Source organism: Tachysurus vachellii, chromosome 25, assembly GCF_030014155.1.
Source record: "Tachysurus vachellii isolate PV-2020 chromosome 25, HZAU_Pvac_v1, whole genome shotgun sequence".
In the NCBI taxonomy this organism is placed as follows: Eukaryota; Metazoa; Chordata; class Actinopteri; order Siluriformes; family Bagridae; genus Tachysurus; species Tachysurus vachellii.
In genome coordinates, this window is record NC_083484.1 from 14,661,578 (window position 1) to 14,688,233 (window position 26,656).

At 40.6% G+C, this 26,656-nt stretch overlaps 1 protein-coding gene across 1 annotated transcript in view; it reads right to left on the reverse strand.

The window, feature by feature from the left end:
• The window catches only part of LOC132839972 (inactive phospholipase C-like protein 2), a 43,662-nt gene that overhangs the window by 15,722 nt on the left and 1,284 nt on the right, over positions 1-26,656 (reverse strand). Inside the window, exons 3-4 of the mRNA XM_060861203.1 lie at positions 4,427-6,913; positions 3,151-3,354 (exon numbers count right to left, since the gene is read on the reverse strand). Coding sequence (XP_060717186.1) covers positions 3,151-3,354; positions 4,427-6,913 — 2,691 coding nt within the window. The remainder of the gene's footprint in view (positions 1-3,150; positions 3,355-4,426; positions 6,914-26,656) is intronic.

The window sequence follows — 26,656 nt, forward strand, 5'->3', positions numbered from 1 at the left end:
CTGTGTGTGCACGGCTCTCACGTAACCGATGATCGGTCGCTGCTTACTATACATTACACTATAAATCATGATAAAAATTCTTTGACTAAGCCCAGTTTATCGATGTGGAACATTTACTTTATTCCATCACTGCTCTCTCATATACTGCAGATTTCTGAGGAAATTCCAGATAGATGTGAAAAATAACACAATCGTGCTAAACGTAAATACGTGCAAACGTGAGAGGTGTAAAAGAGTTCATCCAGGAGCCAATTTCTGGACAGAGAACAATGCACAATATCAGGCACTTAGCCTGGATTTTATACTGCGTTCGTTATAATGCATTATTCAAATGGAAATCATATCCTTATATTAATCCCAACTGTGAGTCCAGGATTCATCTGTAGTTCAGTGTGCTCTGTTTGCCATCAAAATTCTGCATAATACATCTGGGTTGATGCCCAAAGCTATTTATTTATTATTATTAATTTATTTAATGCATCCAGCTCGGGCTGTGTAAAAGAAAACACGGGCCAGTGTCCGGGGTTCATTTCGACAGGACTGAGAATGCTTTGAAAGTCTCATTTCTGTCTAAAAAGTGATAAACGTAATAAATAATTGACAAGTCATGCTGAGACTACTCTCGTAGCTTTGCTTCACATCCTTCTCCTTATCTCCTTAGTATATTAGTTTGAAAATGGATGAAGCTGAAAGTGCTGCTGAATAAAAATGGATAAAACAATTCATATTTATTCTTTCCATCAGCGACGGCTGCATTTGATGATAATGTGATTTTTGTGTATGCTTTCTGCGTTCAGCTAACACACCACGACGACGTTTCCAACCTCATGAACAAAGGCGATCGATACCGGAGAGGCTCGAATGGTACGGTACATATTAAATCAATCGGTTACATAACCGCAGAGCTGACTTCATCAACTCTCACAACTCTTAAAATCTCTGTTCACTACGTTTCTTTCATGCTCCGTCGTCTCGTCTTTGTAGCTGAGCGCAGACGAGCTTTGCGAACTTTAGGATCGTTCGCGTTCAGGGATTTCTGACAAAGAGCAGCTAATCCCTAAACTCTCACTCACACTCGACACAAAAACACACAGTTCACGTTAGTGGAGTCTCATGAAGAAGCTATGATTGTATGATCTCTGGAGAGAGTGGGATTTAAATAATTACTGAAATATTACAAAAAATGTTTAGTTCTCATCTGTTTATAGCACGATACTGCAAAACGGATCTGTTTGACCTTTAAAAAAAATCTAGTGATTTATTTATGACTTGTGAAATCATTATTTCATTAGCACAGCAGTCTCTGTCTCTTGCATCTCACAATCTTTTGTAATTTAGTGAACCAATTAAATAGGCTAATAACGAGCAACTAACGTAATTTAAACTCTTGTCTTTGGCTGATATTTTAGCTAATCTGGGTTATGTCTTCATTTTTTATTCCTCACCACCATTAACGCCTGTGAACACAAACTGACATCCCCAGAATTTAGCTCACAGAGCTCAATAACTTTTAGCATGTTAGCATTAGCAAGACGTTCATGACATCGCTGTAAAGCGTACTGGGCCATTCGACTGCTTGAAAGCTAAAACAAATGTTAATATTCATCGAGTCCTTGTTCATAAATGTTGCAGGCAAACTTTATTGAAAGGCACTAGGGCAAACGTTGAGAGATAAAAAAAAAACATAGTTGAAGGCAGGTATGTCTAAAACTGTACACTTGTACCCCTTTTCCACCAAAAAGAACTGGGTGCTGGTTCAGAGCTAGCATTGGTGTTGGTTCAAAGTTGGTTCCACTGCTGAACCTTCTAAGAACCGGTTTGTTTTTCCACCGGCTAGAGAGCGTCACAGAGCCGAGTCTGACGTCACTGCATACGTGTCACATTACACAGCAACGGTAGCGCAGCAGCGTCAAACACAAACACATCAACAATGGCGGATGTTGGTTTACTGTTAATGCTCATGGCTTTGTGAACCTACATTAACACCCAAATGTGGCGAATCCGACGTGTACGTGCAGCTCCATGTAATCTGTATAAACGGAGGTTGTTATCGAGAAAGTACATAACGTTATTTTAATATTAACACGGAAAAAAGTTAGCCTTAGCATGTAGCTACTTACTATCATGTGTGCTGATAATGTATCATATCGCGGTAAAGTAAAAGTGTATTAAACATTTGTATACTTAAGGTACATTATCAAATGCGCTAACAATAGCCCCGCCCACAGCCCCTGACACAAGCGGTTCTTAAGTCTGAAGACCAGCAACGTTTTGGTGCTACTTACGAACCACTTTTCCTGGTTCAGAGCCGGTGCTTTGGCTGTCGAAAAAGAAAGAACTGGTTCTAAATTAGGCTCCGAACCAGCACTCAAACTGCCTCGGTGGAAAAGGGGCATTGATGATATTTGTGACCCTCAACTGCCCGTTAGCCTAAACATTCAATAAACAGTACCATAAAGCACAATTCAACCTCTTGACATCGTTTTGTTTGAGGTTATTAACGTCATCCTGATCCATGGTCACTATCCGTTCTGTGCTTTAATAACAACGTGCTGTATCTGCTTGAGCTGAGAATGAAAACCTCATAGCCTGGATTTGTAATCTACTTGTCTCAGGTGCCTTGGGCAAGAAATTCATCCTCTACTGATTGGTAATTTCAAATCTGCCTGAAATGTCAGGGCACCTGAGATGACACAGAGAAGAATGAGGAAGTCTATCTGTGAATAGGCCATGAGGTGATTCGGTTTAAATGACCACGCGTCCCAATTCTGTGTGCGCTCCCAGTCTCAGACTGCACTTGGCTTCTTTCTTTGCTGAATAAAACTCATTTTGAGGCTCTGCTGTATGATTTGTCATCTTTAAATGGAATCTTCACACCTTAAAAAGACCAGTCATTACTAATGTGTGTCAGGCTTTATGAATTATTAATAGTGACAGCTTTATAATGATCTGAGTGAAGTTCTCTGTTTTAAAAGTTAATGAGGAGAAAAGCATGTATACGTGTCTAGTATGGGGGGTTGGGTGTGTGTGTGTGTGTGGGGGGGGGGGGGGTAGAATCAGTATGGGCGATAAGAAAAGTATGGTAAAATAACCTTGGCAGAAATTTCTGCATATTGTTTTCAATCTTGAAACTCAGTACAAGATTCTCACCAACTCGTACGCAGCGAGAACCTTCTTGAGGACATCAGGCAGCAGCCCCTGGGGCTCCATGCTGGGGTACTGCTCCTTCAGGTTGAAAAGCACGAGCGGGTTGTTGTCGGCACCCATGAGACGAGATGACAAAGCCAGGATGCACTGTTTCAGGTTGGCCACCGCAGACAAACCGCACAGCTCTTTAAATGACGCTACAGAGTTCTGGAGAAACACATCACACAGTCATGTCACAATGTGAAAAGATCTGTATGCAACAGATATATATATTTTTCTGATGCTAGGTGACAACCGCTAATGTTTAAATGCGGCACACATTGGCAAACATGTCGCACAATTCTTAATTCGAAAAAAATAGCAGTGAGTACTTTCTACGTCGACTGTCTGTGATCTGGAAATGAACACTGGGTTGTCACAGGAAGTGGTTTAGTGTATGTTACCTGCAAGGTTTGTTAGAGCAAAGATGTGACTAAATGTGAAAGGAAAAAAATAGCATGCAGCGGCTTAACAGGACCCCTAAGCTTTGTTATAGTCTCAAATAGTCGATAGTCGATAGTTTTCACAGGAGGGGCAGCGTTAAAGTGAACACAGTGTGAAACGAAAAAGTGTAACAGAATATAAACAAGGTCAACTAGGTTAAATCTTGGACTTGATCTTGACTCGATCTTGCTAACTAATTAGAAGGTCTTCGTTTTTATTTTAAAGAAAGTAACTAAAAGTAGCTCCTAAAAAGCAATTGCAGCAATAGCTTAAATTTTTCAGTGGTATTCAACAATGTTGGTGCAAAGCTACAAATGACATTTGGCTCAAAGTCCCAGAATGCAATGCAGCTATATGACGTAGTCGCTAAGGTATGGGTAAGTGTGAAAAGATCTGAAGCTGGTTTGTTTGTGCAGACTCAGACTACAGTTGAGGAAGTGTGAGAGCTGGACAGACTTTTGTGAGGGCTAAACAACACTGAAGCTCTATCTGCAGGTAGTCGAGGGGCATCATGGATAAATTAACCCAAAGTAAAATAAATGTCTGAAAGAACTGACTGGGAATTTCATCATCAAAAAACCTTGGATGGCATTGAATACGACATTTTAATTATAGATATTGATAGTCATTCGGGGTGCAAAGAGAAACAGGCTCACACATAAATCCTGACTACAGTCAAACGTCTCCTACTTGCAGCTCATAATTCAACGTTTTATAGCCATCATTTATGAGCCTAGAGCCCAGGGTTGCGCACTACATCAAAAAAGTACATTTGTAAGATGGAATCATTTCCTACCTGCACGTTCTCTCTGAGGTCGGTTCCTTCTCGAAGTGGCAGTATGGCACTTTTAAAAACCTCATCCAATGTCTTGATAACCAGTATCCTCATAGTGGCGTACTCCCGACTCCTTTTACCCTTGCGGACAGACAGCCCTCTTTTGTGAGGCTTTCCTCCACCACGTCGATTGGTAATGGCCACGTGCACAAACAACCAGGCATGAGGAAGTACCTCACCTGTTAACGACTGAAGGGGAATATGACGGAAGCCTGGCTGTAGACACTCGAAAGGAATGGTGTACTGACCAATGAATTCATCTCCAATGTAGTCGTCATCCAGAACAACAAACCGTACCATCGCCAACTCAGGAAGGTTAATCTGAAACTCAAAGCTCTCGTCAAAAATGGGGTTGTCTCCGTTCTGATGGACGGTTTTAGTCCTTTGTTCGGCACAATCAGCAGGGATGCCATGGATCTCGACATATACATAAGGGTCCACAACATCACCTTTGGCACCTGAGCCTTTGGGTTTGGGGAAATTTTGGCCACTGATGATCTTTATGTGAAGAAGTTGTGGAGATACTCCGGGCACTGAATCTTTAGTATTTGCACTGAAATAAGACACCTGCTCCCTCATGATAGCTGGACGAAGCACATAGCCACAGTTGCCGTTTTGCCTGAACCAGCCAATGTTCAGGTCCATCATCAGACCTGGAGTTTGGTAGTTCATTGCAACTATTTGGCAACCGCACTTCCAAAAGTCCTGAGGGTTCATATTGCTTGAGTCGATTCGCATTGGACTAGGGTAAACTCTAGCAAGAAATTTCTTATTGTAATTTACAAATTCACCAGGAAAATCGCTAGCACACCTGCTAGCAAACACCTCGTTAAAAGAGCAAAGCTCCCAATGCTTCTGGCTCTGGAATGCTGTTTGAAAGTCTTTAAACTGAATAGATTTGCACAAGGTCACCAGGTCAGAGAGGTCTTTAGAGAGTTGAAACTTTTTAGGTTGAATAACAGTCTGTGGTTCTCCTCCTTCAATGTTCATTCGCGGAGACATTTCTGCCCCTTCATCCTCATCAGTCACTTCCCCCTCACAGCTTGTGCAGGTGCTCCCTAGCTTCTTTCCTTTCAAAAGAATCTTACCTTTCATGTCATTGGGGGATGGGAGGAAGGTGTCTTCGGGTTTGGGTGGATCAGTGTGAATTTTGTCCCCAAGGATTTTTTTAAGGTGTTGAAACATTACCTTCTGCTGCTTTATAGAACAGTGATTTTCCAAACATAGAATCAGAGGAAATTCAGAGGCTACAAAGGCGTATTTGTTTACAATGTCAATAACACTGCGGAAGACAATCTGAGATGTCATGGTATGACCTGTGTAAATTACTGGCTCGTTGTCAGGCCCATCCCAAACATCAAGCTCTACGCTTCTACATCCCATTTTCAAAGCACGGATGTACCCTGTGATGTCCGAGGGCCCCCTGAACTGGTCTTCGATTAGGTAGGTATTGTGAGACGCATTAATGTAATAGTGAGACAAAGGCTGATTCATGTCTTGGCATACAGTCTTTTGTTCCGGATCAAAAATGTGGCAGTCGTTGGACATAAGGTAGTTTGTAAATCCATCTAATGACAGCCAACCCTTGAGTTGCCCCTCTTTGGATGGTTCATACCTCCGAATAACCTCTAAGCTTGTGTCTTCACTAACCTGGGCCATACCTTGTTCGGCCTCCAAAAAGATCATTAAGTCCTTGGTATCAAGAAATTCTTTGTTGCTAGAAAACTGAACAAGCAAGAAATATATTTCTGGTCTTGTGCAAAGATCATGATAGATCTCATCAAATTCCTCCTTTGTAACATTACACCCCATTTTGTCTTTTGTTTTATGCATCTCTTTGATTTTGAGTTCAACTTTAACATTCTTCAGTCCAGGATTCAATTTTTTAATCAGCTGTACAGCGGTACAAAGACTTATACTTTTGCTGCCATTAACATCAGCCTCATCGAAAAGATCTCCAAGCCAAGAAGAGCGCAGGTTGTTCTGACTAGTTTCAATCATGTTCAGGGTATGTTTCCCATACGATATCAGGTACCTGAGTCCTGTCACCCAAATGTTAGCTACATCAGCCGTGTTTGCAACTAAATCCAGAGACTCATAGTTCTCGCCATAAATAATTGAAAATGCACAGTCTTCTGAAATCTGATCATAAACGCCGTTGGTCCTGAAAGTGTCCGTATTTTTACCAGTCCGCACATCCTTAATGGACTTCACATCAATTTTGGCTTTATCTGACTCCTTTTTCGATGGCTCCCACCTGAGAGACTGCATGTCTGCATCGAGCAGAAAGTATCGATAGTAAACTCTCGAATTGGACCGCACTTTCCTCAACTCGGAGCCGTCCACCATGGAATTAATGCAGTCGCTAGCACTGCTGATTTTCTTTTCTGTGGGCATGCTGCTGAAGGATACAGTCTTCTTTCTCTCTTTACGCTGCCTTGAGCCATCCTGTAAAAGGACAGAGTTTATAATAAGTATTCAACAAAGCTATTTAAAAAGACCTTGCATTCATATTAATACACATGCCAATAAACTATGCAAAGACCATGTTATTTAGTTTTACCAGTAAAAAAATCTTCAAGCACAAATTATTCAAAATAAAGAAATAAAGAAATAATAATAACCAGCTAAACAATAGTCAAAATTGTCAAAAGAGCAATCCCACCCATTTCTGCACAACTTTGACTAATCCCACTAACTTCGGCACAAAGTTTGACCAATCCCACCAACTCCCGCAAAATGTTTGATCAATCCCACCCACATCTGCACACAGTTTGACCGATCAAAACCACTATTGCAGAATGTTTGATCAATCCCTCCCACTCCTGTAGAAAGCTTGACTGATCCCTCCCACTCCTGTAGAAAGTTTGAGCAATCCCTCCCACTCCTGCAGAAAGCTTGACTGATCCCTCACACTCCTGCAGAAAGTTTGACCGATCCCTCCCACTCCTGCAGAAAGCTTGACTGATCCCTCCCACTCCTGTAGAAAGTTTGATCAATCCCTCCCACTCCTGCAGAAAGCTTGACTGATCCCTCACACTCCTGCAGAAAGTTTGACCGATCCCTCCCACTCCTGCAGAAAGCTTGACTGATCCCTCCCACTCCTGTAGAAAGTTTGATCAATCCCTCCCACTCCTGCAGAAAGCTTGACTGATCCCTCCCACTCCTGCAGAAAGCTTGACCGATCCCTCCCACTCCTGCAGAAAGCTTGACTGATCCCTCCCACTCCTGTAGAAAGTTTGATCAATCCCTCCCACTCCTGCAGAAAGCTTGACTGATCCCTCCCACTCCTGTAGAAAGTTTGATCAATCCCTCCCACTCCTGCAGAAAGCTTGACTGATCCCTCCCACTCCTGTATAAAGTTTGATCAATCCCTCCCACTCCTGCAGAAAGTTTGATCAATCCCTCCCACTCCTGCAGAAAGTTTGATCAATCCCTCCCACTCCTGCAGAAAGTTTGATCAATCCCTCCCACTCCTGCAGAAAGCTTGACTGATCCCTCCCACTCCTGTATAAAGTTTGATTAATCCCTCCCACTCCTGTATAAAGTTTGATCAATCCCTCCCACTCCTGCAGAAAGTTTGATCAATCCCTCCCACTCCTGCAGAAAGCTTGACTGATCCCTCCCACTCCTGCAGAAAGCTTGACCGATCCCTCCCACTCCTGTAGAAAGTTTGATCAATCCCTCCCACTCCTGCAGAAAGCTTGACCGATCCCTCCCACTCCTGCAGAAAGCTTGACCGGTCCCTCCCACTCCTGCAGACAGTCTGACAAATCCTACCCACTCCTGAATATTCGACCAATCCCCTCTTTGCCTGCAGTTATTACTTTTGTTGGCAGTTGCCTGCAAAGTTCTGTTTCCACAAATATGAAAGCCCCGTGGCCCAGACAAGAATGAAGTAGTTCTCAATTAATCTGTCAATCTTTATTGCTATAATGAAGGAAAATATTATAAACATCATAAGGATGATCTAGCCTTCCTTAGCAAAACAAATTACTATCTAAATAAAAGATAATAAAAAATAATAAAAATAATAAATGCCATATAAAAGTGTCCATATTTTACCCAGGACTTGACAAGAAATCAATACGCATTAAATATCTCTTTTTTATTTTCTTTCTGTGTGTGTGTTCACCATAAAGCTGTGTGGGGGAGATGGCAATATTGCTTCAACGTGTTATCCTTATTAGGATACTAGGAAAATGAATGAATTGTCAGGTTATTAAATAAAATGTCAGGCTCTAAGATTAAAGTATCAATACCATATTAACGATCTGCACTTTCCTTCTCAAAATTGCTTCACGGATACAAGCGCCTTAATCCTCGGTGAACGAACCGAGAGAATAGAAAATCTCCCTGGAGACGGACGGAAAGTGACTCGGGAATGGGTTAACATTTTGCTGTAAATCAGATAGTCTTGTTTAAGTGGAAAAGGTCTAACAAAGGTCTAGAGTCAAGAATGCATGACATTTCATCATACACACACATTCAAACAAGCTATATTAGGTGATATTAGCACAAAACTTCCTCCATACGTTTACATTTACAGCATTTGGCAGACACCCTTTTCCAGAATGACTTACAATTTTTGTCTCATTTATATCACCTGAGCAACTGAGGGTTAGGTACCACATCTTATAGGTACCACATCTCATAGGTACCACATCCCAAGGCTCCATAGGTAGTGCTATCCATCTCATAGGTACCACATAGGTACCACATCTTATAAGAACCACATTTCATAGATACCACATAGGTACCACATCTTATAGGTACCACATCTCATAGGTACCACATCCCAAGGCTCCATAGGTAGTGCTATCCATCTCATAGGTACCACATAGGTACCACATCTTATAAGAACCACATTTCATAGATACCACATAGGTACCACATCTTATAGGAACCACATCTGATAGGTACCACATCCCAAGGCTCCATAGGTAGTGCTATCCATCTCATAGGTACCACATAGGTACCACATCTTATAGGTACCACATAGGTACCACATCTTATAGGTACCACATCTTATAGGAACCACATCTGATAGGTACCACATCCCAAGGCTCCATAGGTAGTGCTATCCATCTCATAGGTACCACATAGGTACCACATCTTATAGGTACCACATAGGTACCACATCTTATAGGTACCACATCTTATAGGAACCACATCTCATAGGTACCACATAGGTACCACATCTTATAGGAACCACATCTCATAGGTCCCACATAGGTACCACATTTTATAGGAACCACATAGGTACCACATCTCATAGGTACCACATCCCAAGGCTCCATAGGTAGCTCTATCCATCTCATACGTACCAAATAGGTACCACATCTTATAGGTACCAGACCTCACAAGTACCACATCTCAGTAAAGGTAGTCCTTTCCATCTCAGTGTCATTTGGCAGTTCATATGTAGAATGTAAAATTTTGCATCTACATATTAGACAAGCATGGTTTCATAATTTGGACATAAGTTCATAAACTGTAAATATATAATAATAAATAAATAACTAAATAAATCATTTCTTCTGTTTCTCTCTCTCATGCAGTCATGTTAAGAGACACTTTCCTAAGAGAAATAGCTTAGCCTTGACTTAGTGTCCCTGTCACAGTGAGTTATGACCAAAGTATGATGAGTTTCCATCCAGAGAATAAAGACCATTCATCCAGACATGGCCAAAAGCATCACACTAAAATCAGAATCTCAGTTAATTGCTTGATGCAATGCAGCATTGATTCTTCAGAATTTGTGGTCCGGCTATCATTACATAAAACAGACCGCTGATGTTTGTTTGTTCATACAGGTGTTCTACAGCATGACTTCTCAGCGGCTCTGCAGATGAAAACGGGCTGTGGATGAATTTTATTTATTAATAGTTTAAATGGTAAAATGTTTCATTTAATTATCGTATATAGATGTATCCTTAACCTCAGCACCACTGGTTGGTATGGTTGCACCAAATTTGCCGTTCAGATGCTACATTACCCATCGGTCACATTTAAGCCTTATTGAAGCTCCAGTTTCTGTGCACTTCATTGTCAAGCTTTTGTTGCTGTGTGATGTTTGTCATCTCTGTTCTTTTGTGTTTGTGCTGGGCTTTATAATAATAATCTGTCAGCACTCGCATCCTTCGTCTCCCATACAGTATGTGACACTGGTGTACTGCTAGTTTGTTAACAACCCAACAACCCAGGTTTCATGATACAGTACTGTACGTGTCATGCATCCTAAAAACGCTTTCACGTTTTTATCAATGTTTTAAGTGATTTATCAGGTTTAATCGGCTGTTAACGTAAATTTAAGGGCATCCAAATATGATTACCGTTTCGTACTAAAACTCGAGTTATCACTCACGATTTGTATATTTGCAAAAAATATGTGTAAATGTGGATGAGCTGCCAAGCTGCAGTAATGTACTGAGACAGGACTAAAAATTTATCCATTTTTGGTGCTTGAACAGAATCGTGAGCTTGACTCTAATCCATAAAATTCCTAATTCATCCGCATTCATGCAGCTCCAGATGTGGCATTTGCTAAGTCTTTTTTTTTTTTTTTGCATGTTTACTCAGGTAAACATTCATCAACCCAGTGGCGAAATATCGACCTCCAGCAAAACAAGCGTGGCTTTGTTAGCAAAAGCCCCCCGTGGGACCAAGTCACCGTCTAAGCCTTGGGCTGTCCATGTGATAGGCTTGAGAATAATAGCCCACAACAAAGAAGTGTGTGTTACAGCCCACTCGGCTGGGTGAAAAGGAAATCTCAACTTCCTGTTGGAAATTGCTGATCGTCTGTGATTAACACACGGTTTTACGGATTAGGCGCATAATCTGAAAGCAGCTGATGTCCTTTTCAGAGAAATAAATTCCTGAAAATAGCATGAATTCTTTCATTTGTATGGATGAAGTGTGTATGTATATGCAGTTAATCCATTACTAGCTCTTGGTCGAAGGTTATGCCCACTTCATCTTAGCAAAAGAAGGATGGCAGCATAATGTATCTTTATCTTCAGGTGTCTACAGTTTGTGTCACGAATACGGCTGACTCAGGTCGCCCCGTGACCCGAGAGCTTTTTTGCACAGGTGTGACTCAGAATGGTCAGTCTGCACAAAAAACTGTTTTGTTGGTAAAGTCACAAAAAACAGTATGCATCTGGATATTAAAGGTGGGGTCTCTGTCGTTTGAAAGCCAGTGTTGACTTTTGAAATCACCAAAACAAACACGCCCCAAACCCAAATGGGTCCCACCCCTGTTTTGATAGCTCCGCCCCACACATACACCAGACAAGTATAACCCAAGTGTAACCCAGACAAGTATTATGACGGAACCTGTTGGGGCAGCTGACCGAGGGTATATCTTTATCAATAAATGAACACAATGAGTAATACTATGTTAACACAAATGTGTTTTTGTAGTACTGTGTGTTGTACCGTGAAAGGTTTAGCTCCGTTTCATGCGGAAGACGTTCCGTTCTCTCCAGCGCTGGAAAGCTGATCCTATATTAACACGGGTCCTACTTCTTGCCTTATCGTAAGCCTTTCTTTGCTTTCTTTCTTTGATTTTATCCGCCGTGTCAATATTAAAACCGCTTTCTGCTAATGTCGCACATGCGCACTGAACACTCTCTCCGCACATATTGACAAGACACGCCCCTTTCTGCTCATTGGCTACACGTACGTTTTGTTTTTGTTTTGTTTGGCCACCAGTTTTCTGAAGCATTTCTTAAACAACGGAGACCCCACCTTTAATAATAGATCTCTGATTGTGTGCTTTGTTTTGATGGGATCTAAAGAGAGAGACATGGGAATGGGGTAAGATTAAAGGTAGGGCTATAGGGATGGAGAAGGGGGCATGGGGCAGAAGGTGGGAATGGGAAAAGAGATGGGGCACATGGGCATCAGGTGGAGATTAGTACAGAGCTGAAGTTGAAAATGTTTATGCAAACTACCCCGAACTACACATTTTCCACCAGATTTCCACCGGAAATGCCGAATCAGCCACAAGACGAGGACAGCTGGGAGCACAAAATAAACAAAGAGAGGAAAGACTGAAAATCATAAGTGAAAATATTTTCTTGCATTTCTATGCCAATAAAAATATTTAAAACTATATAATCTTAAGAAAAACAATAACCTAGCATAAAATCTTCCCACAGCTGAGACGTCGGTTTACGGCTTACGCAGACAAGCCGGCCCATCCTCTGTTTATACAGCGCCGCTTCTTTTGTCATAATTGAATGATTCTACTTGATTTATGGGTTTGTGTTGGCTTGATTTATGGTTGTATTAATGCTGTGAATATAATAAAAAAAAATAAGCGATTTTAACTTGATGCTATGTTTCAGATATAAAAGTGCAGTAATCCATGTGCATTATACGATTTGAAGTGGATCAAGTAGACGTCTACATGAACTAGTTTTCTTATCCCTAAAATTACACCCACTCAGGGGCACGAGTACAATAGGTGTTTTTTTTTCTTCATGCATGTCCAACGTCTTGTAAATAAACCCCCACTTAACAGATTAAGTCAAAGATTATTCCACTAGTCGAGAAATAACTGGATTCTTCTTCCTCTGGGTTCCTGTGCTACCAAATTATTCTGGAACGTTCTTCAGATGATTTAATACCTGATGGTGAAGGTACAGATTGCATTTATACCTGTTTTTGGTCTAATTCTATTATTCTCTCTGTCAAGATCTGAAGACTTGTTGGTGTTGCTTTTCTATCTTTTCACTTTCACATCTCTGCATAATTTACAGTGGACGATAATCTTGAGCGACTTTTTTATTTTATTTATTGTTAATATCTGAAAACTGAAAATTTCAATTTCTTGAAGAGTAACTTTTAAAAGGAGTCTCAGATGTTGTATCACAGTTTGAAACAGATCTTTTTTTTAATATTCCTTATTTTAATATTCCTGTTGTTTTGTTCAAGTTAAATACTAGAAATATACAGAATTACTCGGTGGAAACTTGTACTGTATTGTGTTTACAGTTGATGTTGTGAGCTGCCATGTTGATTTGACGTCATTTATCGAGGAGACGAATATGCAATTTGAATGCAGTACGCTGGAGAAAATAGCTGGCGACTTATATAATGGTTATATAATCCCAAAGAAATCCTATTACACATCAATCCAAATGCTTCTAGGAAAATCTACTTTTATACTAAGATTTATGAAAGAGAGGAAAGCGTACAGTTTGGCAAATGTGTCAAACAGCTGCACGTCACTGAGAAAGCATGATGTGACAGATATATGAAGATAAGCTTTGCTTCAGAAAAAGACTTGAGTCAACGACTTCCAGATCTCACATTCAAGGAAACTGTTGCTCTTCGTGTTATTTATTTATTTATTTATTTATTTATTTCTGAAGTGGAGTTTTAAACAACACCAGGGTCAGCGTAATGCCCATTTCACATCCTTTACTTCGCGAATCAATGAAATAACAATTCAGGCAGAACTTGTGGAAAGAATTCCAGCAACTGTGGCACTGAAGGCAGAGAAGGCTCTCGGCGTGTTCGATCAAAATCAATCACTAAAAACCAAACTGTCATCGGCGGCCTGGGCTGCTGCAGTCTGTCATAAAACGCACCGAAAATAGCACGGCCAACATCTGGCCTAGTTTTCTTCAAAGAATTTTGATGGAAGTTAAAGAGTGTGCTAAAATCCTCTGTTTAGATGTGGAGTGTGTCAAACTGGCCACAAGACAAGCAGCTAACTAATGACAGAGGAAACATACGAAGGGTTGAAAGTCGAGAGGTTGCAAATACAATGAGTAACACTAAAGAAATATCTTAAATCTGGGTTTTGCTCGTGTACTAAAATAATCAATGACATCACAAAGAGTTACTGTGTGATTATTTTTGTCTAACCGCACGCCGAAGTGTTTTATTCGGCTTGCACCACAACAGGACGATGTTATGTTATTAAAAGAAAAAAGAAATGAAAAAATGCTGAATCATGTATACAAGAAACCAGAAACTGTAAACTCCTTAATTCGGAAATAATTTATATACTTATGCTTTTTTGTTGTTGTTCAAAGCTGCTGTTATAGAAAATTACTACAAAAAACATCTTCTGGCCAATCAGACTGCAGAATACAACAGCACTAGGGTGTAGTAGTAGGTAGTAGATTCCAATTATATGGAGAACTGAGCATATGGAGTATGTGTATATATATATATATATATATATATATATATATATATATATATATATATATATATATATACACACACACACACACACACACACACATATATATGTTTATGTATATTTATAATATTTGAAAAAAAGTGAGCTGTAATTAAACAATTGAAAAACACAGATTGTGGCAATCTTTACGTTAGGGTTGGGTTTATTTAAAAAAGCTGTTTGCGTTCAGTTGGACGGTAATGAAATCATGTGCCTAAGCCTTTCCCAAAAACAATGCTTGCGTAAAACCCACAGAAATAGACTTTTTAGTAATAATGAAATAGCTGTGCGAGCCACAGGGTGGTTTCACAGCATTGTTTCTCAAGCCCAAAGACATGAGGGTTTTCCATAGACGCCATGAGAGGAAATCCTTAGGACGATGTCTAATGAGGAACCGACACTGTTTCCAAACACACAACCACACCTGAAGGTCTGTAGAGACTATAGAGATTTTATTAGAACTAAAAAACTTTTTTTTTTGCTGTATTACTTGCAGAAGATATGTGTTAATGTGTTTTCAGAAGAGATGTGTTAATGAATCTGCAGAATGAACAAAACAGGACGTTCCTTCAAAAGTAAAAAAAAAAAAAAAAAAAAGACAACACTGACATCCTATCAGTGAGGCTGCCCGAAGACCTACGGCAAAAATTAAGTTGTTTCAGAAACATCTAATGTCTTAATCGGTCCCTGGGAATAATTTGAAAATGTTATGATTTGAGCCAGAACAAGACAGTCATACCATATTCACAGTGACACACGGTGGTGGCAGCATTATTCTAATGAGGTGTTTGAGGCAGTACTGGGGTTGAGTCAAGATAGAGATTAATCCTGGAGAAATATACATTAACAACATGTGAAGAAACATCATGTGGACAGCAAGACAGAAAGTTATAGCACGTGCTTATGACGCAAATAGTCCTGGATCTGAGACCTACTGAAGATTTAAGAAGTTCCTTTAATAAATACAATGCAGTGGTGACTAAGTGGCTGGGTTTTAGAGATGAAATCCCAACACTTTACATCTTTATGCTGCATGTTTCATCTAAACATGCAACTATATACAGTAATACAGCACTTAAGATGATTTGTTGTGTTTAGGACAAAAGGTTGTAAACATTTGACATTGTCAGTATCAGTACACTGTGTTTTCTGGCTTCCTCTTATAAATGAAAACCAAAAGCCACACAGAATTTCCACCCAAAAAATAGAAGAACCCATATTGAACGAATTTTGTTTAGTTTACCACACACAGCCTGGAGTGTTGTGGCATCAAAAGCCATCAACAGCCAAACACAAAGAGACAAAAAAAAAACACTGGAAACCTGTGTTTCCCTGATGAGCGACTATTTCTAAATCCCCTAATGGGTTGCGAGGCTTTTTCTGGCTCGCTGCATTGAGTCCATTGAGGTATTCACATGGGACTCGTGTCAATCTGCCTCTAATGTCCACTGGGCATAGGTAATCACACTAAAGTGCATTGAATGTGTGTCTGGAACACAAGGCTTACAAAATGAAGCCGTTAATTAAAGCAGGACAACATCGTGCGCTAGTGTATTAGCTGCTTCTTTTTAAAGGAAATAAATAAAACATGTAAAGGAATATGTTCTGGAGATCGAGTGCATTAGATCGTCTTCAACATCTGGTAAAAAAAAATCCCTGGGTTGTATGAGTATAAACAGTGGCTACAGAGACCCCATATGGACTGTAGGGTTGAACATTAAAGCGGTCGCTGCTAAACAATTTGCTGACTCCCAAGAGGAACGTTAACCTGGTTACTGATGAACATGTCCAGCTGCCTGAGCCTGGCTCAAAAAAAAACTGAGCCAATGGGTGTTCTCTAGAGGCTCATAAACCGCCTCAAGTGCACTAGTATCCCTTCAAAATTGGGTCCTGCTCTGGTCAGGAATAGCTCATTAAATAGAGCTGACAGCACCAGGCAGTACGCTCACTGCCATTACTATGGCTGGTCCAGCACTAAGCATGGCAGCTTCTCTCTCCCACTGAGTAGCTCGAAATTTAACAGCACAGCTTGCATAAGCTTTCCTGCACTCCAGATTCTTTGTAAATGCATCACCTTCGGAGTCCTGTGCAGATTTAATGAATTTCCATGACGTTCGTGATTAATGCAAACACACCTGGTGTTGTTCAGGGAACTATTTTGACCCGTGTTTCATCCGTCAGACCTAAAAGTGTGGGGTTGGTTAGCCGCAGCTTGCTCGTTCTGTGTAACACATTTGTGTGGTCTACACTCCGCTAAATGTACAAAGATGGTTAGTGATTTTTGAACTATTATGATGGACCAATATTCACGAAAATAATTTTAAATATCATTTTAAATATCGCAAATGAACTCTTTCAGAATCTCTTTCAGAACATTATCAATGTCTGGTTATCCTTAGGGTTTTTAGCAACGGTCTCTCTTGTTTTTGCCAAAGAGACAAAGAACACCATGTTTCATTAACCTAAAATTGCCGCATGGCTGAGTTTATTACGAGTGGTGAATGAGTCAGGGCTGAAAATTAAATCTCCGATAGACCTGAACATCGCAGGTTTTCATTAAGCCTGGGGTCCTAGGGCAATGAGATCATAATGAAATAAAATAACACGTGGTCCAGAGATTTAATCAGGCTCTTTGCATCCTCACGCAGGCTACACTCTCCATCCAAATAGAAAAGAGGCTGAACCTCATGGGTGGTACCCAGGAAAAAAAAAAATACAATTAGGTTAATTACCAATGAGCAAACAGGAAAACGTTAGTCAAAATGAGACGAGCATAACGTTCTAATGCCACTTTGCCTTCCTGCATCAACTGAAATAAAATTTCACCAACCTATTTACTTGGTACAGGAAACACAAGAAGACATTGTGTTAACCACGGTACGCAATTTCCCCAAATTACTCTAGTTTTCTATCTTAAATGCCTTCCGTCAAAAGGCAAAGTACAGCGAATGGAAAATGATGTTTTAGATTTCACCAGAAAAAGAAAGAAAAGATCGGTCCAGGATAATTCCCACTACGGTTCGGTTTTAAATGACAGCCACTGAAGCGGTTTAACCACAAGGTTTCATCTGCTAAGTGGCAGCAAGAAATTAAATTACCATCATGACGCTTCACAAGACTTCCAAATAAGGCCACATTATTATGAGGGCGCTCACAGTTGCGGGCTTAGGATCTAGATGAAAATGGTTTTGAGCTGTAGTGAAAAACAGGCTGAGTACGGCTGAGGCGTCTGTGGCACACGTGGTGTTCAGGCTACTGTATAAAACTGTGTGGAAATGAAAAGCAAATGGTGTGAGATCTGTGAGATATACACACATCGCTATCTGGAGGATTTAGCTTTGGTAATCACCAAAGAGAAAGAAAGGATGAATCGTTTACCCTTCCTGCACCTACAGAGAAGAGATAAATACAATTTTTAATAAAAAAAAAATGTTTATTTTCACACAGAATGAAAATGTTTATTTTCACACATAAAAAAAAAAAAAAAAAATACAGCACCGGTACTATGGGCTGATACGCCTTGTTGTTTATTCCACACTACACGATGACTTTATATAGCAGCGGTGAGCAGAAAAGCATCTCAAGAAGGACGCGTCTACCACTGATGCATCACTCCGATCGGTCGAGGACAGGAATCTGAGGCAACAGCAGGAACAGATTCAGAATGAAGACTGTTGGTCTGATGAATCTTATCAGACTTTGGCATCACTGGCGTGAATTCATGCACCCAGGCTACCCAGTAATAGTACTCATGCTGGTAGCCATGGTATAATGGGAGCTATAATTATTCCTCTTAACACCAAGCGAGCACCGTTTAAATGCCACAGCATATTTAAACCGGTTCTGTGATTAAGATAATGAGTGTATCGCATGTCAGGAGCCTCCTCGGTCACCAGATATGAATCGAATAGTTTTGTGGAATGTCGTAGAACCGCAGCATAAATTCCTGAAAATAGCTGATAGATAAATCTGTACCGATCACGTGAGGCATTATATCAGCAGCTCTCGCACTAGGTGTTATTGTCCACAGCGGAAATGTAAACTTGAGCTGCTTTGCTGAACCCCGAGATGAAACTGCCGTCGATGAGACGCCTTTTAACGCGCTGACTGGCGGATGATTGACAAGACTGAGAACGTATCGTGTCACAGAGAATAATTGACAGTTCTACTGGTTCACAATGGAAATAATTAAAAAATAAATAAATAAAAAAGGAAACAAATATGTCCCAAGTACCAGTCAATATAACCAGAGTTAACGGATTAGTAAATACGGTCTGGAGTGCAGGGGAACTTAAAGGCTAAAGCTGGAGTTTTTGCAGTGCAGCGTTACTGTTAAAAACACACACATACAGTACACTCACAAGCACACACATACACACACACACACCCTGCAATTCAACTTACAGCAGTTATAAACACAGGATTGCAAGATTACAGCATAGTCATGGCTGAAGCCAAACCCCTCTGGTTAGCTGTGTTGGGCAACGTGTTGACGCAAGCTGGAATAGATTTCTAGAGAAAATAGAAATTTGGATGATTCATCGGTGTGAACGGAACAATTTTCACTCTACTTACAACATACCTTGTAAACATTCTCACGCATTCTCACCAGATCAATAAGTGGTCTTGGAAAAATGGAAAAAAAAAATGAGCATGTCAGGTAAAATGGGTTTTGTCTCTATTTTCCAATTAACTGTGTCTTCACGTAGCCACAACCTGCATCTAGGCTAATCGAAAAATACGCCGCAATTCTGTAAGGCGTCTGGTAAGAAGACGTGACGTCTGTGAAGAGGTCTGACCATGTCCTCTCGTGGAAATTGATAAAGATTATTCATGCTCTGTGCCGGGAGGAAAAAAAATGGCCGTGTCTGCTCCTTTAATTAGGAATCTAACTCGCTGTGCGACTCAGATCCTAGACTTCGCAATAAGGTCAGGTGTGGTGTTCCTTTCAGACGCCGTTATCGTTCCGTTTCTTTCTGTTTTAATGACTCTTCCTTGAAGAAGGAAGAGAGACAAAGTGTGAAAATCATTCCTGAAGGCCTATGTGAGCAAAATGGCAACTTGGGCAGGTATCAAGCTGGTAGTTAACTACGATATATATATATACAGACATAGAGAATGATGTTGCCACTCTGAACTCATCGTAGTAATCAATTATCAATGAATCAAAGCCCTCCCGATAAGAATAAGAAAAGGAACAGCTGAAATAGAAGAAATGTCTGACTCTGACTATCTGTCCCTAATAATACTTGATGCTAATTCATATCGACCACCGAGGCACATGCGCTGTTCTGTATTAACTCCCCGATCGTGTCCTAGTTTTTACTCTGCGACGTCACTGAGTAAATCCATAATCATGATGTAGCGCTGGGTTAACGTGACCAGCTGTTGCTCCAAAAGCAGAGAAAGGCAACAAAGGGAAACGCGTCAATCTGCTCCGTTTGCTGAAGTTTGCCCTTTAAGGCAGATCCGCGTAGTTCAGAGAGGCAAACGTCAAGATTAATCGCGCTGATCCTCGGGCTACAGCGGGATCCAAACAGCCCGATTATCGAGACCTGTTTTTATTTAAAAACAGTGACTTCCTGATTTAAACCCGAGACCTGTCCATTTTTAGAATTCAAACTAAAGTCACGTCACATGATTAATTTCTAACACACACACATAGGAAGCAATAAGGGTCGAAAACTTAGAGAAACTAATTATTCTTCATAAACCGATTTTAAGATCTTTAAGCTCTTAACACTATGTTGCATTTTCTTTTACAATCAACATTTAGTTCCTTTACTTGTTGCATATTTCCTGACCAACACCTTAATGTAATTTATTTTAGTAATTCAGTTTTAATGCTTTTAATAATTTACCAATGTACTTTACCAATACCACAGGAGAGCTTTTCCGTTTAAGCACAGGAGCGAGTGTGTCAGTGTGTGAGTCAGTGTGTGTGAGAGTAAGTGAATCAAAGAAGGAGTGATTAAGTGAGAGAGTAACTGAGTGAGTGAGTATGTGACTGAATCAAAGGGTGAGTGAGTGAGTGAGTGAGTGAGTGAGTATGTGACTGAATCGAAGGGTGAGTGAGTGAGTGAGTGAGTGAGTGAGTGAGTGAGTGAGTGAGTGAGTATGTGACTGAATCGAAGGGTGAGTGAGTGAGTGAGTGAGTGAGTGAGTGAATACGTGACTGAATCGAAGGGTGAGTGAGTGAGTGAGTGAGTATGTGACTGAATCGAAGGGTGAGTGAGTGAGTGAGTGAGTGAGTGAGTGAGTGACTGAATCGAAGGGTGAGTGAGTGAGTGAGTGAGTGAGTGAGTGACTGAATCGAAGGGTGAGTGAGTGAGTGAGTGAGTATGTGACTGAATCGAAGGGTGAGTGAGTGAGTGAGTGAGTGAGTGAGTGAATACGTGACTGAATCGAAGGGTGAGTGAGTGAGTGAGTGAGTATGTGACTGAATTGAAGGGTGAGTGAGTGAGTGAGTGAGTGAGTGAGTGAGTGAGTGACTGAATCGAAGGGTGAGTGAGTGAGTGAGTGAGTGAGTGACTGAATCGAAGGGTGAGTGAGTGAGTGAGTGAGTATGTGACTGAATCGAAGGAAGAGTGAGTGAGTGAGTGAGTGAGTGAGTGAGTGAGTGAGTGAATACGTGACTGAATCGAAGGGTGAGTGAGTGAGTGAGTGAGTATGTGACTGAATCGAAGGGTGAGTGAGTGAGTGAGTGAGTGAGTGAGTGACTGAATCGAAGGGTGAGTGAGTGAGTGAGTGAGTATGTGACTGAATCGAAGGAAGAGTGAGTGAGTGAGTGAGTGAGTGATTGAGTGACTGAATCGAAGGGTGAGTGAGTGAGTGAGTGAGTGAGTGAGTGAGTATGTGACTGAATCGAAGGAAGAGTGAGTGAGTGAGTGAGTGAGTCAGTGCATGAGTGCGTGAATGAGAAAATCAGTAAGGCAGTATGTGAGTGAGTGTGAGGGTGAGCAAATGAATCAGTAAGTCCAAGAGTGAGTCAGTGAGTTAGAACCACTGAACCTTGCAGCTTTCATGAAGACGAATCCTTTTACTGACAGGAAAGATCAGCTCAAGCTGGCCAGTTCTTTACATGACATTGGTAATAATGATACTCCACATCTGTCTGTGCGTTGGCAGTGATTCAACGTGCAGCAGCAGAGATGAGCCAAAACGACCTCGTGGCTCCATCATTACTTTCACATTCACAAATCATTAAGTTACTCACAGTGGGAGGAGCCACTTATTCCTTATTCTACAGTTAGTAATACACATGCTGATTCAATTAACCATGAAGGAAATTGTGTTGTGGTGATTTTTCTCATGAAAGATGGAAGGCATCAAATTTCCAAAAACACAAATATACTGTAGTTGTTCAAATAATAATTCCATATAATGAGTAATATATGTTGAACAGAAAATCTGGACGTTTTACCCATTGTGAATAAAACGTGTGTTTCTGTCCTGTTCCTTCTCCTCGTGTGACATTTCAGTTGCTCACAAAAACACTTTCCACAGGAAACCCTGTGTGTCTCTACCAAGATCAGAGAGTAGTGTGACTACAGCGTATCGGGCACGGCGAAAGCATTTCCTCTTCCTGGTTTATGCGAGTCAGACTTTGCAGAATTGAAGTAACCACATTCATTTTTTGCTCTGTTGATCGTCAGAAACAATCAGGTCTTCCTCACAATTGCAGACATTAATTAATAAATCACATTAGTCACGTTTTTCCAGAGAAAATAAAACGATAGGACACAAATATGCAACATCGTGGTCAGGACTGAAACTGACTGGAACTGTTCTGTAAGTAAGGAATAACAGATGACAGACTTCAGCACGGCCTGGAGTGTGTTATTCTGCTTATACCGCAGCGGCACACAGAACAACCGAACGCTTTACGGTCCGATTTAAAGTCGAGTAACTTTACAAGATAACTAGATTTGTAAAGTTTGTCACGACAAACTTTGATGTTGGCTTTGACGATGCAAGTATTCGCAACGAATGGTGCTTTTTGGAGGCAAGTGGATATAAGGGATAGTGTTGCTTTAGGAGGCAAGTGGACAGAAAGCTAGGTTGCCAAAACATTTGGAGGTAAGCGGAGACAAGCATGTGACATCATCCAAATACTCCTGAGGAAGTTTCCCACATTGGGCTGATTGTTTTGATATGTCACTTATCCATGTTGTGCTAATTTTTGATTTTCACATGACATCACGTGACGTCATGTGACGTCATCAGAATACATGTGAGGAAGTTCCCCTCAGTGTTCTGAGTGTTTTGATATGTCACATGTTCATGTCGTAAAAAGTTTTTTGATTTTGCATATTTTGGGGGCGGGGCTGCGGCACAACCGAAAGGCCAGTCGGTACACCAATTTAAAAGTCTCACCCAAAAGGAGCTGGCCGAGTTTAGTGTAGACAGTTCGAAAGCTTGCCGAGTTATAAACCTCCAAAGTTTATAATGGGAGTCTATGGGAAAAAAGGCCATTTTGAGACCCGGTACTGGAAGTACCGGTACTTGGATCGCTTAGAAAAGTAATAGCAACAAACTTCAGACCAGGGTCTACAACATATCCGTATTTGGTGCATGTGGCTCGAAAGCTCTAGGCCGCATTAAATTTTATAAATTTTTGTCTAAGCTTAAATAAGAAAACAGAATGTTGGCTTCTACAAAGCGACATAATGATGTTGGCTTTGTTTCTGTTTTCCTATTTAAGCTTAGACAAAAACTTATCAAGAGTAACTCCTCCTAGGGCTTTCGAGCCACATGCACCAAATTCAGATATGTTGTAGACGCTGGTCTGAAGTTTGTTGCTATTACTTTTCTAAGTGATCTAAGTACCGGTACTTCCGGTACCGGGTCTCAAAGTGGCCTTTTTTCCTATAGACTCCCATTATAAACTTTGGATGTTTATAACTCTGCAAGCTTTTGAACTGTCTACACTAAACTCGGCCAGCTCCTTTAGGGTGATACTCTGAACAAAGTTTTATATTGGTGTACCGACTGGCCTTCCGGTTGTGCCACAGCCCCGCCCCCAAATATGCAAAATCAAAAAACTTTTTACAACATGGACATGTGACATATCAAAACACTCAGAACAATGAGGGGAACTTCCTCAAGAGTATTCGGATAACCTCACATGCTTGTCTCCAGTTGCCTTCAAATGTTTTGGCACCCTAGCTTTCTGTCCACTTGCCTCCAAACGTAACACTGATCCTTATGTCCACTCGCCTCCAAAAAACACCGGCCTTTGTGAATACTTGCTTTGTCAAAGCCAACATCAAAGTTTGTCACGACGAACTTTACAATTCTAGTTAATGTTCTCGTTCTACATTCTACATTATAGATGACAATCGTTTTGCTACCAACTTTTCTCTCTCTCTAAAAAACGCCTCTTTGACGTGGGAAAACATCACAAATCATTGTCACTTCTACAATGGAGACTCGTTTTCATTCTCTCTTTGAACTCTTCTTTCCCATAATCATAGAAATCTGCTGCTCTTATAACAAAGACGGAGTGTATGAGCTGTTACTGTAGAAACAACATCTCAGCCCGAGAGCATTAATACGTTATTAACCTCGACATAGTGCTGTTATACGAAAACCGATCTGACCAATCACGCGTGAATTCAACCTCGCTGTGGTGTAACATCCTTTTCATCACTCCTCACTCTGCTGCAAGAATCTTATCTGTTTGCGCTGTTGGGTAAAACAGTTATTTACCATAGGTTATTATGGATGTATTGATAAATTGTTAAAAAAAAAAATAGTGGTGAAACCTCATGGTGAAGTTTACTATTTCAAGGGTGAACAGGTGAAACTGATGGGTTTGTCGTTATGAGGAAGTAAAGCAACGTTTCCTGTCTCAGCGATTACTGCAGAGAAAGTGTCTCAACGACGTACAGTGTAGCAGGAATCAAACGCGTATCAGATGGAAACTTTTAGCTGATGAGCAAAAGCGTGACAACGTGACAGTTCAGGTGTTTTGTGTAGCTCGCAATCTTGTCGACTGAGCAGTGACTCTGAGAACTGTGCGGAAAAAAATCCTCATTTTACCACACGCTGTTCCACACAGCAAGCAAGATCGTTTTTAACCTTGTGATGTTTGGAGTCGTACTTTCCCTTATGATTTAACCAAAGAAAAAAAACAACAACAACAAAAAAAATGAAGTCCTTTTCCTGTGTTTCTGTATTTCCTGCGCTCATTGTTTCACCACTTCCTTGTGACATTCTGCTCGTGGCCTGTGTTGACCTGTGTGGTTCCTGTCTGCATAGTGGACCTACTGAACGTCACTCAAAACCATGAGCTGATCGAGAAGAAGTGCTTGTGCCAGATTTCTCTAGCGAGGCGGTGGCATTCCCCTGTAGTACCACAGGGACATGAGGTTTACCACTTCATCACCTTCTCGCTGAATCGTTTAGAAAATACAGAATGATGAACTTGTTCAAATGAGCGATCACCTTATTACATCAATATTATAAATTATATTATATAATATATATATAAAAAAAGGTTTGCAGTCGATACATAAAAATAATTGGAAAACAAATCAATTCTGTTCATCTACAATTTATATTGGTACTTAAAAGTAAATTTAGATGTGTATTAGTTATGCAGCTTGGCTCTGAAGTAACATGTCTGACTTCTTAGGAAGTAAGAACTTATTTTCTTTAAAGACTTGATTACTTTTTGTGTCTAATCGTTCGTCACTGTCAGTGATATTGGATTGGGAGCAACACTTAACGGGGTAATAAAAAAAAAAAACCTTGATGGTCTATATAGCGCTGGAGTGGTTCAGGGGAGATTTACAGCCTTAAATAAACAGTTCAGTGAGTGTGTGTGTGTGTGTGTGTGTGTGTTGTACAGAAAAGGGTTAAACTGCACCAACTGTTAAGCCTGAGATCCAGTACACGTGAACTATGGACACAATGATTCAGCATGTTCATGTATATAATGCAATTCTTGCTCATCATCATCATCATCATCATTAATGACCATACATCTAAGCCTGGTAAACTGACTCGTAAAGATACAGCACAAACTCTCCTGGTCTGGTCAGATGTACGCTTGTATTTGTGCAGCTTGTGACATTTAGTGCTGTGAACCGTTAGTAAATTTTATGCAGAGCCGCCTAGGTAAACATTAATACTGATAATGACGAGGGAAAACGTTTCTTTGCGTTCGCTGATGTGAAACAGAGCACCGTATTAAAATTAGTGGTTGACTGATACACATTTTTTAAAAGAACGATGGTTCCGAAGAGATGTCCGAAATCCAAAACCTCACATTTGTAGAGTCAATCTTGTTTTATGAGCGTTAGGATGAGTGAGATCACTGAATGCTGAAGTTTAAGAGCGACAGTGCTGCTATGACACTAGCGACCAAAAGGAAGAAAGAAAAAATAAATCAGGATTTACGTGATCTTTCGAAACGCAGACAGAACATAACGCTAGACGGGATTCAGATTTCTTTAAGCGACTGCACTGTTTAACATTTATAATAACGTGTTTGCTTTAAATTGAACGCATCAGCTTTTCTAAGCTAAGTTTCTAAGTAACAGCTGGTTCGCAGGAACTCGTATTGGAGGACGGTTTTTGACGTTTATGGAAGGACTCTCCAGTGTCTTCTGGCGTCCTTCTTCATGATGGAGCGCTATGTGCTGGCGGGGATTAGTCATATTAAGTTCAAATGAGAAAAAACAAGAGTCTGGTGAAGAAACGACGTCGTGACTTAAGTGATTACAGGAACTTGTTCTGTGGATGTTCTAGAAAGTCCTATAAATAGAACGGAACTATAAACGGACCGTAATCGCAGAACGCTTTATTGTCAGGATGAACTGTACTTATACCGCGCTTATAGATATGTAATAAACCTGTGTGGTGTAACATGAACTCCTTGCAGCAGGCAGGCCACCGCAGGGTCGGTGATTATTTTCCTCCAACAGCACGCCGTCCTTAATCCTTAACTACACATCTTTCATTAATAGAGCTTTATTTAT